Source organism: Agelaius tricolor, unplaced genomic scaffold (assembly GCF_023055355.1).
Source record: "Agelaius tricolor isolate 1412-34295 unplaced genomic scaffold, bAgeTri1.0.p SCAF_3, whole genome shotgun sequence".
NCBI lineage: Eukaryota > Metazoa > Chordata > Aves > Passeriformes > Icteridae > Agelaius > Agelaius tricolor.
In genome coordinates, this window is record NW_027269263.1 from 34,310,479 (window position 1) to 34,327,022 (window position 16,544).

At 38.7% G+C, this 16,544-nt stretch overlaps 1 protein-coding gene across 1 annotated transcript; it reads right to left on the reverse strand.

Moving 5' to 3' along the window:
- Window positions 1-3,152: 3,152 nt before the first annotated feature.
- On the reverse strand, window positions 3,153-15,982 carry RAB21 (RAB21, member RAS oncogene family). Its single transcript, XM_071423420.1, has 7 exons — window positions 15,607-15,982; window positions 8,884-8,943; window positions 8,605-8,712; window positions 6,895-6,958; window positions 6,086-6,140; window positions 5,546-5,634; window positions 3,153-4,639 (listed from the first exon to the last, which is right to left on the reverse strand). The coding sequence occupies exons 1-7, from the start codon at window positions 15,751-15,753 to the stop codon at window positions 4,500-4,502; spliced, it is 663 nt and encodes a 220-aa protein (XP_071279521.1). The 5' UTR covers window positions 15,754-15,982; the 3' UTR covers window positions 3,153-4,499.
- Window positions 15,983-16,544: the final 562 nt, after the last annotated feature.

Here is a 16,544-nt window from a genome sequence, read left to right on the forward strand (position 1 = left end):
CTGTTATCTTGGGCAGAATAATACTTTGTCAAAATGTTGAATTTTTCATGGACTCTGACTTTTCAAGCCATCTCAAGACAAGAAACATTCCATATTCTCCACAACTCTCAAAATCATGTCCATCTCAATTCTGCTCAATACAGGGGCCAACGACAGCTCCAAAAAATGTAGGAGCAGAGAGTATACATTGTTATTTGATAGAAAAAGCCTACATTTATTAGACAGCTACATCATTGAGATGTACAGGCCTGCCTGTATGGAAGGAAAAACCTGATGTTGAGCAGAATCCTCCAAAGAATAGCAGAAGCAAGTGCCCAGCACTGTTAAGAGCTAGTGAGCTAGTTTGGGGACCTTGTTGAGCTTGCACAGCAAGTAGTGCAAAGGACCTTGGTCATCATCTGCAACTCCTTGACACAACTGCAGTAAAAGTTATCCTCATGGCATGACTTACTTCCCAACTTCTCAAGAAAAACTCCTAGGATATGATGCAGACTAAGATTAACAAAGTCAGTGAAATGTAAATAGTTAATAAATGAGCATATTCTAATTTAAAAAGTTTTAAGCAGGTTAGTATTGTGCCTGAAAGCCTGCTCAAAGTTAGTTGCATTCTCTTTAATGAAGGAAAAACAGTGTTTCACAGAAGCAGGAACAACCCAAGAAGTGCTATCAGAAGTCCTGAGTACGATATTGCCATTCCTGAGACTCTCTAGCAACTCAAAGAAAAGGTTAACTCGGCATCTTACTCAGCAGCCTGCCACCACCAACCTCAGTTTTTCCAACATTCCTTTTTTTTTCCTACTTCTCCTTTTCATTCCACTAAAAGCAGAAAAATGGGATGTGGCTGGCTCCAACTCTTATTCCCATACTCTACTATTCATATCACTTAACTGCTTTCAGCTTATGGAGATTCCTGACCTGCATTTTTACATTTTTCATTCTGACAGCATCCAACATTTTTTTGAGAACTCCATTTGAGATCTAACCACTTTCCATAATTCATACCTTTTTGCAAAGCCTTTTTCATCTTGTTTGGAAACCAAAGTAGAAATTTAATCACTAAGTTCTTTAAGAACTGTAGGCAGTTTTCTATGTGGTAGAATGCAAAAATACCTGTCCACAAAATGTGTGAACACTGAAGGAAAGCATGTAATATAATCAAGGTAACACAATTACTTGACTGCTTCAAAAGACCATCTCATACAGTTAATCTGGCCATTGGATACCCCCATTTTGGAATCATGTGCAAGATCACTGCTAGCCAGATAAAGCCATCTCTCCCAGTCTTTGCAGCTAGTTACAGTCATGTCCAAATATGATACATCTGAATTTGTGTGTCCTTGTCTGAATCAGTCTATCCCATCTTTTATAGCTTCTGAAGTAAAGTCTAAGTGCAGTATACAGTGCCCATAAATAACACTCAGCAGAGATACATACTGCTGCATTAAAGCTGTTGGACTTTGGCTTGTTGGATTTTATTTCAGCAAGTGATAAAGTTTCATAGGCAGCTCATGTATTCATAGTAGCAGCATCAAGACTGTGAGCAAGCACTTAAAAGTTGTTTTAGAAAGGTATTGTACAAAGTTACATTTTATTTTAGTATATATGTGAGTAATCTCTGTCAAGATACACCCTGAGGAAGTGTGCTCAGTGTTGATTTACAGTGCTGTAGTGGGCGTCTGGCTATCTGCCCCACAACAGAGGTACTTCCTAAAGACAGGCAGCCTCTTCTCTTTCACTTCTCAGAAGAATGAAAAATAGCTTACTTGTTTACAGCCGCAGAAATCAGCAACAAGAAAACAGTTCTCCTTTAGATGCACAAACCAGGCAATCCAGATCAAATGCAAGATTCAAGACTCTTGAAAAACAACTCACATACTAGTTACCAGGTTACTTGAGTAAGATCCTGCTCAAATATAGCAAACCAAGCTATTTGTGCTTTTCTGTATATCAAGTGCAAAGAACGTTCTTGGTATCTTTGACAAAGATGCTTTTTCCTGGAACTGTTGTATTTTGTCTGCTAACAATGAATAGTTGAAGTCTTATGTAAATTAGTCTAAACAATTCATGTTTTCAACTTCTGTCTAATCTTCAACCAGCTTCCCTGACTTCACAAAGCTATACTTTCATCCAGTTATACAATGATACCCTGCAAACACAGGTTTTAAGTCTCATAAATCAAGTCCAACCAAACCACAGCTTAGACAGGAAGGTTTCCAGTGAATATTTATGTTGTAGCTTAAGTAAGAAAAGTAACTTGAGAATTTATTTTAAAAATATTTCACTAATAGCAACCAGAACCTTTTTAGTATTACAAAATTGTAGACTTCTTTATCCCCACCTAAGTTTTCAGTAGTAATAGTTTTAATTCCATAAGAGACTTAAGAGCTAGTATCAACATGCCTTCATTAGTTTTGTAATTGACAGAAGTCACATGGGATGCCCCTACCACACAATACACTAAAAAACTCTTTAGCTGCAGGCAGAAAGATACATTCTACACACTGCTTCAACTATGTCTAGTTGAAGTTGGGCTGTTCAGGGTTTTATTTGCAGAGATGGAAAAAACTAAATTTGAATCAAAAAACCTGAAACTCCTATTCTGAGGCAATTCCATTCTTGAACGTAAAGACTTGACAATTTCACTCTTCATATACTGTATCACTTACAAGGCTGATTGTCAGATACCAGTGTTAGATCAAACTGATCTGATTTTCAACTTTGTCAGAGCTCACTGTCGTAAGATATGTGAAAGGTAACAGTGTTGCTACATGTTGACACATATAATCACAGATTTTAGGTTCACACCAAAGCTCTGCACAGCCAAGAAACTTGATCTTCACTACCACGAACAGACCACCTTTCTCCATCATGCACACAAACACGTCAGAAGAACACAGCAATGGTGGTCTAAGAAAAAGTATCTACACTACAGTTAAGGCAGGAAAGGAGAAAATGCACCAGGATTGGTCTGTATCAAAGCCCTCTAGTATTTCAGAGAAAATAAAAATCAGATTGAAGACAGCACACTTCTTACACAGACTATTTCATTACTACTACTTTTTTGTCTATCAGAACATACCCACACCATTCAGTGCATTCATATGCAATACTAAATCTACCTTTCAGAAAAAGGAAGGCCAAGGATATTCTACTTTGTCATAGACATCACCTTTACTGTTTTTCCAAGCATGACAACTTAAGTAAAAAAAGTCAGAGCACAAAACATTTTGAAATTTCAGCTACCACCACTTGTGTTCTTTTGTGACAGTAGTTCACACATTTTTTTTTCTGAAAACCCTCCTCCTGAAACTTAAATGGGCTTTTTCAAAACACTTTACAAGAGAAAGAGCAAGTTAGGAATAAGTTCAATTCTGCCTAGAATCCCCTTAGTTACAGCTACATCTGGCAAGTTTCACATCTTCAATTTAATCACTCCAAATTAGAAGTTCTAGTTAATGTCAATTAATTGTTCACTCAAGCCCTACAGGGAAGAAAAATATGCTCATGAATAGTTTATAATGCTGTCTTTGGAAACAAATGTATTAGAGCAGCTAAAGAGTTTCCCATGCATCTGGTTTACTGGCTACCAGATAGATGAGGGCTAAGGTTGCTTTGACTTTCTGGGGATCTTCTGAGAGAACAAAGTAACTGCAGAGGCAAGGTATGTGCATGCACCAACTGTTTTAGCTGCAAGTCAAACACCTCAATGTTAAACAGCAGTTTACAGAAGCATTCTCTTCCAGTAAGGGGATACTCTAAATACTGCTGCTTGCCAGAAATGGATTAAAGAATTGCTGTAGCTATGGATGTACCCAAAAAAAGCTGTTTTCAGGTAGGGGAATAGAATGAGCAATTTAACAGTGCACATGAAAAGCTTGCATCTTTCACTGACTTATTCACTTCACGATCACAGACAAGACTGATGTACATATTTCTGCACCTGCAACTGTAAAAGCAGATAAAATATTTAATATGTAATTTACAATGTATTTTATCAGCTTGGCATACAGATGAACAGAATATATCAAAGTAGTTGAGTTATAGGCTTGTAGAGGCCCTGCAAAAATATTAATTCAGATATCTGCTAATTTAAAAAAAAATCAATTTGCATTTTAGAAGTGATACAATTCCATCTACCACAAAGTACAAAGAGCTGCAAAAACGTATACCATTCCAACAACAATGTATATAAGTTATTAAATAATGATCTGATTTAAAAGAATATAAATGAAGCCTTTAAGTAGGTCTTTTCTACATGCATATTATTCCTCATTAAAGAAAAATATGTAAAAAGGCCATTGGTAATTGCTTTGTTAACCACTGTAGAAAACGCCAATTCTCTGGTCACAGACGCCACTAGTTTAGCACTTAAGGTCTCTGCAGTGTTACATGTGATTATTTTTAAATACTGTTAATTCTATTACTCCATTGGTAAAGAATGTGTGACTTGGAATATGGCAGTCTTCATATTGAGAGGGCAGTGATGCACAGTTTTATAATTATCCAGAAGAACAGCATCCTCCGCTGCTCTGTACTTGTGGTTCATCATCAATGATCTGTACACCTCGCCTTGCTATTCCTGACTGACTGGAGCCATTGCCTCTTGCTCTTTCATCCACTTGAGCAGTTTCTATCATTCCTGTAAAGAAAGATGTGTATTAGATACATTCCATTGTTTTTTACTTTTACATTAAGACTCTGCTATCTTAATCTCTCTGAACTATATGCACAGAGAGAAAAGTTCAGCAAGAGTGGTTCTCCTATTTGTTATGCAGAACTAACTACTCAGGTATCACATGGTATAACAGCAAGAACATATGAAATCTTTTTTCTAAAGCACCCAACATACACGAGCTCCTGGTAACTAAGGGAGACCGTAGTGATCCTCAGGTGTCCTGGAGTTAGCAACTTGAAAAGCTAGATTTACACACCCATATCAGTAACACCGTTAAAAAAACCCAACCAAACAAACAAGAAACTCCACCCCCCCAAAAACCCCAAGCAACTACCTCTTCAGAAACGCACAAGACCTCTTCCTTAAATTCTTTTATCTCATAAATACAACTAATAGGATGATTTGCTTATGTTGGATTTTCATCCCACATACCATGATCTTTACCATTTGTCGAGATTTCTATGTAAAATCTGCATCACTAGAGTTTTGAGTTTATGATTTGTAATCAACATAATTTAAGAAAATTTTTGAAAGAGTATGAAACAGAGGATTTAAAGCAAGCAGTGGTGAGACCAGGAACATGAAGTTTGATTTGGGTTACTACTTATGCGCGGTAAGTAGAACAGCGGTCAGTGCTCCAACAAAAGACCAAGACATTTTTGGAGTAGAGCGTGAATTTGCAGCATTGAAAGCATCCATACATGAAGCTTCCAGAGCTGTTACAGAACACAAGTGGTTTGGAGTAGACTGAAATGAAGTCAGTTGTAAGTAGCACTTAACACTCAAACTTTCTATATGGCCTGAAAAACATTTCTGAAGCCTGAAGCATTTATGAATTAGCTCCTTACCAATAAACTACATAATACTTACTTTTGCAAAGGTCAAGAAACAGTTCTTCAATTCCTTTGTTCTGTTTAGCTGATGTATGATAATGTTTTGCTCCAACAGATTCAGCATACCTGTAGAAATGAAGTTATGGAGCCTCATTGTAGTAAAGGACTCAATCTTTCTAAGCCATTTTACATGAAGGAATAAGATGATCACAAGAAGTTTTATTCTGACCTCAGAGTTAATCTACACATGCTTATTTACACAAAAAAGGAGTATACAAAAAAAGGAGTTATGTGTTTAAAACTGCCACAACTGATGCAGCACACTGGCTGAAATTAAGAAATTTTCATGTCTAGAAAGGGATTTAAACTGTAAATGTTGACTTTAATCACAAACAACTCTCAAACTACACTTTGGCCAGCCAGGACACCCTGTGACTCAGACACTAACAGAACACTCAACAACTGGCAGGCATAAGCCAGCAGTGCCTAGCTGGCTGCTATGTTAACAGCATCACGAGTTTATTACTGCAGCATAATTCTGCAATGACTGTTTCTGTTAGTAATAGGTGTGACTTACATTTCTGCTTCTTGCACTGAAACATGTCTCTCTTTTTCCAAGTCTATTTTGTTACCTGTTGGAAACAAGTTAATCTTTTAAGTCTTTGTACTCTAAAATTACCCAAAAAGAAAACAAACATGTAATCATGGTACTTCATTTTCTCAAGCTGTCCCAGTAAAGAGCAGCTCTCACTTTCAAGAACACTATGATTTGAGAATCTCCTTTCACCAAGCATTTACATGCTATAAGGTGCTAGTTCTGTAGAGAGATCAGGACAGCTAAATGCCCCCACCCAATTCAGCCTTTTGCACTTTTTTGTGATTTATTAGTGCCTTCCATGTGCTGCAGAGGTAATTTTTGTAGAATGTCCACATATGTAACCTTATGGAAGTGTTTTAATAATTAGATCAGATTTAAATCTAAACCCATCACTTCTGTTGCATTCCAATTGCATTAAAATTTCCAATCTTTAAGACTCACTCCAACCTGCAAGCACTTAATTATCAAAACAGACAAGCACCTAGTCTATGCCACTGAGAAAAGCCATGAGTTTGAGTACTTGAAAGAAGGAAAATGTACATTTTTTTGTTAAACTACAGTCTGCAGGTGTCTGTACCATGCACTTCTAATAGTGTAGAATTAGCTTATTTTTTCAATCAAACTCTTATTTTCCTCCATGTGATCTGCTTAAACTTCTAGCTCCAGTTTAATTTTAAATATCTAACATAAGCTTCACCCCTTCACATGTACAAGCTGTCAAAGCAGCATTTGGAAGATGCTATTGATCAAGAGGTGTTTCCAATTCAGTCCTGTTGAAAAAGACTTACCTACTATACATAAACAGATTTCATTTCCCAACATTTTTCTTAATTCCTTAACCCAGTTTTTTACCTGCAAAAAGAACAGAGGTGAGTTTGTTTTCACTCGACATACTATTATCTTAGGCAGTGTGGAACCATCCCATTTCCTTGATTAACCGTCTACTTTAAACTTAAAGCAAAAATGTTTAGAGCAACACAGATGAGAAAATATTATTTAGATTGCTACATATGGCCCTTGTTCAGCAGGTTTTATTTCACAGGTGAAATTAAGAGCAAATTACTTAGATAAAATGGTTCAATTACTCCAAAAATATAACTCACCACACTCAATATAGCAAGTTCACTGCATGGGCCACTTTAGGTCAGACATGAGATCTTTTATCAATGGGCACTTACTGACAGACCACAAATAGTACTTTAGAGCAGAGGCACCTAAACTAAGTTTTTCAGGTTAGATTATAACAGATGTTTACTTCATGAGAGAACAAATGGGACAAGCACGTTGAGTCAGCTGATGGTAAGGTATGTTGTCATGAAAAGTTTGAAAGTTGTATGATCACTGCATTAACTTAGGAACTGCTATTTTAAGGGAATAATTGTGAAGAGAGGCAATCACTTCAAGAATCTAAAAGCAAGTTAAGCTACATGATCCAGTAGTACTTCTGCAGTAACTTCTGCAAATCAGCTTTCCCTCTTTTTCTGCACATTTAAATGTTTTGGTATCACAGGGTTTTACTATGTAGGACTCCACACGAAGAGGCACAAGTTGAAGTAGCACCCACAAGTCATCATCATTCTGCAGGTGGCCACAAATGTTTAACTGCTAGCACAAGCACTTTACTTGCTCTTCACCAGACTATTTAAATTAGATAAACTGTTGTGGATCTGTATCCTCACACTATTTCCATCACTGCTAACCCAAGCCTTGCCCATGCAACCACACTTTTTCACTTCTCTCTACACAGAAGTCTGACTGGTTTTGCTGAAAGTCAGAGACAAACTTGCTTAAAAGAGTGTCACCAGTTTTCAGCTGAAAAATCCTATAGAGTGGTAGCACAGAGTGACACAGGGTGGAAAAAACTCACATGATCAAACTGATCAACTAATAGAGCCATAAAACAACTAGCCATCAAATGACACATTTTGATGAGGATTTGACAAAAAATAACTTATCACAGAGGAGGTAATGGCTCCACTATCACATATTGCAATTTCAAAGTTCTCAGATCTATAAAAGGTCACATCACTTAGTATCTTTTAGTAATTTGGTTTATACAGTAAAGATCAGAATGACATACCATGACAACAGTCCATGTTTATGTTTACAGGTAACTTGCAAACTTGCACAGCTACAGCCCAGGTTTATTTCACAGGTAACTTGCCCAGCTACGTCACAGATTATTTTGAGCTGGAGGGGATCCACAAGGATCATGAAGTGCAATTGTTGAATGAATGGCCCATACAGGGATCAAACCCACAACTTTGGCATTATTTGGACTGTGCTCAAAGAAACTGAGGTAATGCTTTGGTGTTCTTTGAATAACCTGATAGCAGGGAAGGCAGTCTTCAAAAGAACACTAATAAACTGTGTACTTCCATTACATGATCTACATTTCCAAATATTATACATTGCTGAAAACAGAAGACTTCTGTTTACACATATCACAGATTATCTTTCAAGCAGTTTACAGTTCAGATGTAAAAGCTGCCCAGTACCTTTTGAAAAGAGTCTTCATCTGTTATATCATATACTAGAATAGCGCCATTAGAGTCCCTGTAGTAGATAGGCCCCAATGCATGAAATCTTTCTTGACCAGCTGTATCCTGCATTTAAAATACACTTGTTAGCATTTAAGACAAAGCAAACAATACTTCAAAGAACTCCAAATACTTCATTAAGAAGTGCTTAACACTTGTGATATAATAAGCGCAAGTAACTTTTTTTTCCAGAAAAACATTCTAATTAGCGAAGGAAGAAAAAAAATAGAAACATACCCATATTGCAAGGTTTACTCTTTTTCCACCAATATTTAGCTTCTTCGTAAGAAAAGATGCCTGGAAAGCAAAACAGATTAGAGTTAAGTTTTACGCACCAAACACATAATTTGACTTGAAAATAATTAATAAAGCATCAGAATCCATAAAAGACAAATTTCCAGATCAAAAGACTCTGTAAGCAAGAAGGCTAAGTCAATATTAAGCCAGTTAGTAATTTCACTGTAGTTTGCCAGCAGTCTATTCTAAATAAATTTGAGTTAAGCCAATCATTTACTACATCTTTTTGCAGTTGTTCTGAATGATTTGGGAAGGATGAGCTGTGTGGAAAGACTCTGAACTCACAACACTGATAAGTCTAAGCTGAACTCAAAGCATTTCACAAGAATCTATGAAGTTCAGGTAGGAACAAGCCTAACAGGATTTTTAAGCTGTAGGAATTAGGCAAAGTAGTTCACTATTACTAAGACACTAGAACCATAAACAATTGTTTTATTTTATCACTAAATATCTTGGAACACGAGTATTTCACAAGTTTGCTTGTCTGTAACTTTTCCCTTTTTTGCTGAAGTGAGCCTACAACTCACCCTCATCTGTTTTTTGGTTCTGTATTTTTGCTTGTTTGAGCTGAGAAGCCTCAGAATTAGTATAAAAGCTGCTTTAGAATTCTACTACTTTAACTTCTGGAAATATTTTACAGGACCAGAGCACATTGCAAGGTTAATCTAATTTCAGTAACTTGAGTAGGTCTAGTTTCCTCCAAACTTGCATGATTCACATTTTCAGACACCACCTCTGTTACCAGATCTGTAATTTGATGGCTAAAAAGGGAATATAATTTAACACAAGTTTAATGGACCAGAACAGGGTCTCAAGGTATTGATGCATTAGGAACCTGCTCTCCCCATTCTAAAGACTAGCAGTAGCATGCTATATCAAACAATTCAGTCACCAAGGGCAAACTTTTTTATTCTGCCTTAAATTATAGTGAATTTTCATTTCAGTTTTACCTCAGTTTGCATTTGGGTTCGAACAAGTACTCAGTTGTATTTTATGATACATTCATCACAGATTATTTTAGGCTGGATTGCAGCAGCACAAGAGGAGTTCTCTGTACAAGCACTGACCAGCCACAGAATCAAGACTCACATGTGTGGAAAGTGTCATGGGCCAGATGAGCTGTTTGAACCAGCCTGCTACACAAGCAACCAGAAAGCACACAGGAGACCACAGCAGTTCAATGCACACCAGCCTAAACTACTGTCAAAGTGTCTTTCTGGAGTGCTGCTCTTCAGCTACTTCCCTGGCATCTGTATGACCCAAGATGAGACGATTAAAAAAACCCTTTCCATTTTTAAGTTGTACCTTCCCCCAAACCTTTCCACAAAGCCTGATAAAAAGAACAAAGAGAAAGAGAACAAACCAGAAGAAAAACAAACACTTTCCAAGAACAGATAGCAAAGAACTGATCACTACAATCCTTGTGTTCTACATAACTAAAGCATTAATACTACACTACCCTCTCAGGCTACAGTGAGGAGACTTACTGTAATGTCAAAAGTCTGGAAAATTTCCAGACAGTACATTAAATGGATTTGGCCCTCTAAGCAACCTGTAACAAACAGCTTAACAGAAGAGTAACAAATCCTCAACATCAGAAAACTTTTCATTTTTTAATTAAAAACTCTAGAGAAGGCAGTTGATGGCTTTCAAACAGCTGTCCCTGAGGATTAACTCATCAGTAGTCTTCCTCATTTGTATTCATTTAGTCTTCCTCATTGTATTACACCACAGTTTAAAAGCCAGAAGCTTGGAGGCAACTTCAGAAGTTTTAATTCACCAACACTTGGGCCACAGGGAGAGAAGCTATTGTAGGCACAATGAATCAAGCTTACCTGACAATATTTTATTGATCTGCTGTACTATAGTACTCAATATTCTACTGCAAATCTCAAAGGAAAAGCTCATCTGAGCAATGCTTGCTTTTTTCATAACACCAACAATCCAAACCCGCTTAGTTGATGTGAATTCCACACAAGTGTTTGAGAATCAATTTCTGAGCAGAGAAATCTTTCACAAAAGGGGATTTATATTTAAAAACACAGAGAACTCCATATCCATCAAGATATATCATTGTACCTTTAGACAACGACCCAGTTAATAGCACAAGTATATCTCCTATCTGACAGAGCAAAAACTAAAGTAGGTTTATCTACATAGGTAAGTTTTGCTTCAGTATAACCTGTCCTTCAGGTACTACAGCTTTTGCTAAGAATACTGTCTTTTATCACTCAGATATAGATTTTCATTTTTTATATAGCCCAGCACTAAAATACTCCTACATGCATGCTTTTTTGTATTGCAAAAACATCCATAACCACAGGAGACTGCGACAAGGGTATTTAGCACCGGGCTATCATATTGCTCTTGCTCTTGTATTAAAATTTGATGAATTTGTAATGATTAAGTTTTAGTCTATCTAAAGTCTTGGGCCCATAATCAAAAAAGGAGAGACAGTATCCTCTATCAGATAGCCTGATAACAAGCAGGTTTTTCTGATAACAAGATTGGAACTTGGTACTTGAAGCAGTCACAGTTAGTAATGAGCAGAAAGCTTTGTGAACATGCTGGAGGAAACCATCAATACTATACTACAGATTTAATTCTTCATTCTTCTTTATTTTGTTCATATACTTGAAGAACACAGTTAGCAGGCTCTGCTCATGAATTAGTAGGTATGGGTAAGTTTGGTGCATTTACTATCAATAAAACATTTTTACATCCACAGTGGCAAACACACCAAAGACAAATCAACTAATACCTTTTAACCTTTCAACTCACATATACCCCTCCCAAGCCATTCTGAGGTTAGTGAGGGAGGGGAAAAAAAAAAACCAAACAAGGAGAACAGCAGGACTGTGCAGTTTCTAGAAATTTGGGAAAACCCAACACATAAGCAAGAGTCTGAGTCTCAGCTTCTATTTTGAGATACTTTAGAGAAAAAGTCAGTTGCCAAGATTTTAAAGTTCGTCAAGTCTCAAAATCAAAGCCTTTGACTACCTACAGGGCATTAGGTAATTACACATAGAAAAAGCTTCAACAATTTCTCTAATCTCCAAAAAAATTACTGAATTGAGTACTACAAGTACTCAAGTCTGAGTTGTGACTCAATTTACAATCAGTAGCTATTCTCCACTATTCTCCATATTATTCTAATTACTATGACAGTTCATTTTTGCTAGGACTTTCAAAAACTCACAGGAACATGCTTAAATATAAGTAATTTCAAACAACTCTTCGAAGCTTCTAATTTTCATATTTTGACTCTACTGTCTTATGACTGCTTTGAAAAATACTTAGGCGCTTAGAAAAGAATAATGCAATTATAAGAGCTAAAATTCCAATCTTTTGATGTGGCTGTAGGAAATATTTTCGTTCTTTTAATTTTCTTCTATGACCTCAGTTTTGTATGCCCACCAGGCCCTGCCAGGAGCTGATAAAGGGGCTTGTGTAGAACACAAGGAAGACACAGCTGGAAGAGAGTCTCCCAAAAGTCACTGAAAAAAAGCAGGTGTGTGGCATCTGGCCTTGAGTGCTTCATGTTCAACAGAAGCAGGTCAGGCATACAAACACTGCACATAGCACTGAACTTCCTTACACTGTCTTTCACTCACCCCCCAGCTATCCTGATAACCAAGACAGCTTTTCCAGGTTATGCCAAGTCCATCAAAGCAATCAGCAGCTCTCTTGGGTTGGATATTCTGCAATCCTCCACACATTTAAGAGAGCCGTATTCAGAAATTGTATTTATCCTGAGTAATTAAATTATAAAAAGGATTTACCAAATTAAAAAGCCCAATAGTTTGACAGTAGGTTTATTATTAGAGTAATTCCAGCACAGTTCACTTGATATCAATTTGTATCTTTACAATTACTGTATGAGGGCACTTACTTCAGTATTTCAAACAATGGGAACCAATTTTAACTGCCCCACCAAGTCTACCTACAGGTTATGAATTATATTAACTGTGTGCAAAAACCCCTACTTTTCCTGCATTTTCCACAATGTTCTAAGTAGATGCTTTCTTCTGTGAATCAGTAGCTACCTTCACTTCAACATGCAGGTCATAAACAACTTAAGTACTTGATTGATGCTAACACAACTACAGCAACACATCCCAGCAGCCCCCTAGATCAGAGGGGGTTCCAGTGCACTCCAGTTGGCATTGAGAGAGGGGAGTGGGTAGGGAGGAGAAACTGCTCCCTTTTAGTCCAAGTCTTCTGTTACTAGCACCAAAGAAGCTTACCTATTTCGGTATAAAAAAATTACTTCACAGTAGAATAACATCACTAGGTGAAGTTTCCAGAAGGTTGCAGTCTCACCACCCTTTTTTTGTTGCAAACATACTGGAAGAAAGCACTATGCAATACTTTCTTTTTTAAGTTAAGTTATTGTGGATGGAGAGCCTCTTGTCTCAATATCTAGTGATCTCTTCATATAATTCATCATTGTCACTCCTTTGCTGGACCAGGAGCAAAGTATTTATTTAATTTTGACTTTATTGGAACAAAAGGAATTTGGTGCATTACTTTGAACTGTTGCCATGAAACAAAGCAACCTTATCAGATTAAGACTTTTATCTCCCCAAAAAAAAAAAATCAACAAAGGATGCTTTGCAAACATGTTACTTCACTGCTTAATCAGATACCCTAGTTTCTCTTCATCTTATTTTTAAACTAATCTTTTAATTTGATAGTGGAAGAACTCACTTCATTTTTTTTTTCTAGAACAGTAAGATGTAAGGAAATAAAAATAATAAAGATAATACTTCACAAGTGCACATGATGCACGGTAAGATTCAACAGCAATTGACATTGTATTTGACATAAGCATCAGTTAGACGTATATGTGGCCAAGGAGGCTCAGAACAAAAAAGCAAACAACTTGATAAACAATGAGCAGTCAGTTAAAAGACACAGGTAGCAACCACAAACCTGGTTACGGTGGAGAAACAAAAGCTCAGTAGGAACTGCAAGCACTTGCTTCCACTCCTCAACACACCCCTCTGCAGACAGTCAAACCCAAAAGCTCTGGAGCCACACTATCTACAGACATTTCCTATCAGCATTTTGGAGCAATTTAAAAGTGTGTTTTATAATATTTGTGACCCAAGTCTGTATTCCAACCCAGTTTTTGCTTGTAATTTTAGGCTTTCCACTACAGATTTAAAGAACAAAAACACCCAAACAACAAACATAAGCATCACCACATAACAATCTACTTGGACCTACTCTTAAAACATGGGATATGAGAATTCAGCTACACATGACCATTTTGATGCACTTTAACTGATTGTTTGCTCAGTGCTACACTTCTGCTGCACCTCTGACACCTACAAGCTACCAGGTAGCTCTGTGGCATACCAAGCATCAATTGTGGCATGATAGCTACAATTAGCTTCCTATAAATACCTTGCCTAGCAAACCCATCAATAGCTTAACCCAAAACCTGAGTATGAACACAGGATAACAAAGTCTAAATCATATTCTTTTTACCTCTTCACAGCAAAAATAGAGTTATGTTATTTGTTTATGAAACATTTCCAGTACTGCTTCTAGTGCATCTATAATGCTGCTTTCATTTTAAGGGAAAGTTTCACTATTAATTACTTCTGAGATACACTTGATTGTATTGTATTGTATTGACGTATTGTATTGACGCTCAGAAGCGTCCCCTAAATGCATGGGAATGGCACATAACTACCTTAAAACTCTTTTCTTTTTAACACCACCTACTATTACTTCTGTACTTCAGGAAATTCAAAATTAGTTCAAAACCCACTACTGGTCCACCAAGGGACATGGTTTGTTTCTTTATTTTAAAAAAGAAATATTAAGAGTGGCATACATTGAATCCACACTTCCACCTATGCAAGGTGAGATCTTGAAAGACTTAACATACCACTCACAAAAAGAACTTCAAGACATCTTTTCTGAGACCACGTAGAGTACAAGCAGTTCATTTTGTACCGGGGCATACATGCCATCCATCGCTAACTAGCAGGCCATGAAAAAACTCATTACTTTCCAGCAGGCAGCCTGTCACATTTCATGTGTGGAACATCACGTTGTAGCTCTTTATAACAACAGACAGTACTACTGAGAATCCAGCCAAAATTCAGGGAGCTGTCGTGACAAGCAGTTTAGCTTTAAGAATCTTCCCCATTATTAAATCATAAGCCCTAATCTTATAAACCATTTTGTGTAAGCTGTTCTCCTTAAACAGAAACGTTCAGATAGTGCTAATGCTAGGATTTGAGAACACGAGGAAGACTATGATTAACAGAAACGCAGCACGTATGAAACACTTAGTCATCAGCCAACTAACAACGATTACAATAACAACACTACTTTTGCATCATACTTTCCAAGATGCAAATGAAGACATTCATATACGTAATTGGAAAAAACGGAGCAGTTAGTATGCAGAGTAGAGACGAGGCCTAAACGTATTGAAAGCTTGAATCTGAGGCGTGAAAATAAAGAGAAAACTGGCTTCCAGCAAACTCGGCAGGGGACAGGCACCATTAGCGAGCGGCGGCGGTGCCTCGGGCTGCCCCTAAAGCTGCAGACCAGACACGGCCAGCAGTGCGAGGAGAGGCGCAAGGTGAGGGGAGAAAAACAGCGGGACCCCCCACACCAGCACCCCGCCCCAGCCCGCACCTGCAGGGTAGTGATGTGCTTATCGTTGAACTTGTTCTCGCAGTAGCGCAGCACCAGCGAGGTTTTGCCCACGCAGCCCTCCCCGAGCAGCACCACCTTGAAGGAGAAGCTGCGGCCCCCGGCCGCCGCGCCGGCCCCCGCCGCCATCCGCGCCCCGCCGCCGAGCCGCGCCTCACATCAACGGGCCGCACCGCGGCGCCGCCGCCGCCGCCCACCGGGACGAGGGCCTGCGGGGGAGAGAGGCCGGCGGGGATGGGGAGGCACCGGCGAGGCCGCGGAGACAGAGGCTGGAGAGGGACACGGCAACCGAACGTGCCCGGCGGCCGCGGCCCCGCTGCCCCTAATGGCGGCTTCTTCCTCCTACGTCACGCACCGCCCGGTCACGCGCAGCCCCCGCCGCCAATGGGAGGGGGGGAAGCGGCGGCGGCGGGAGGCCCCGCCCTCTCCGCGACTGCTGGGCGGGTCCAGGGGTGGGGCTTATGCAGGCAGGGGGCGGGGCCCAGGGCAGGGATCCCGCGCCCGTAAGGATTTGTCCCTAAATCCCGTGCCGAGGGTTCCTCCTGCAGCGCACGAACCCGCCGGGCGGTTCCCGGGGATACAGAAAGCCCCTAATAAACACCGGCACGGATTTTGTGTGATTTTCGTTTCTGTGAACTAAGCTACACTAGTCTCTAAATGTTTGCAAAATGAAAGTCCGTAATAAAGTACTTTAAAACAGGGATGTGGGAGCAGGTGAAGAAAAATACAGGAGAAAAACGTTCTCACGTCGAGTTCCTTGCTTGCAGGGGTCCAGCAGAGTTTCATACACAAGAATTGGATAACAGCCTTGTAAAACTGGGTATCATTCCTCAATTAAAAGCAATCCTCACAAACCAATCCAAACAACTGCAAGGCAACCTCTCTCTAGTGATCATTTAGTGGTAAGAAAAACGATGGCT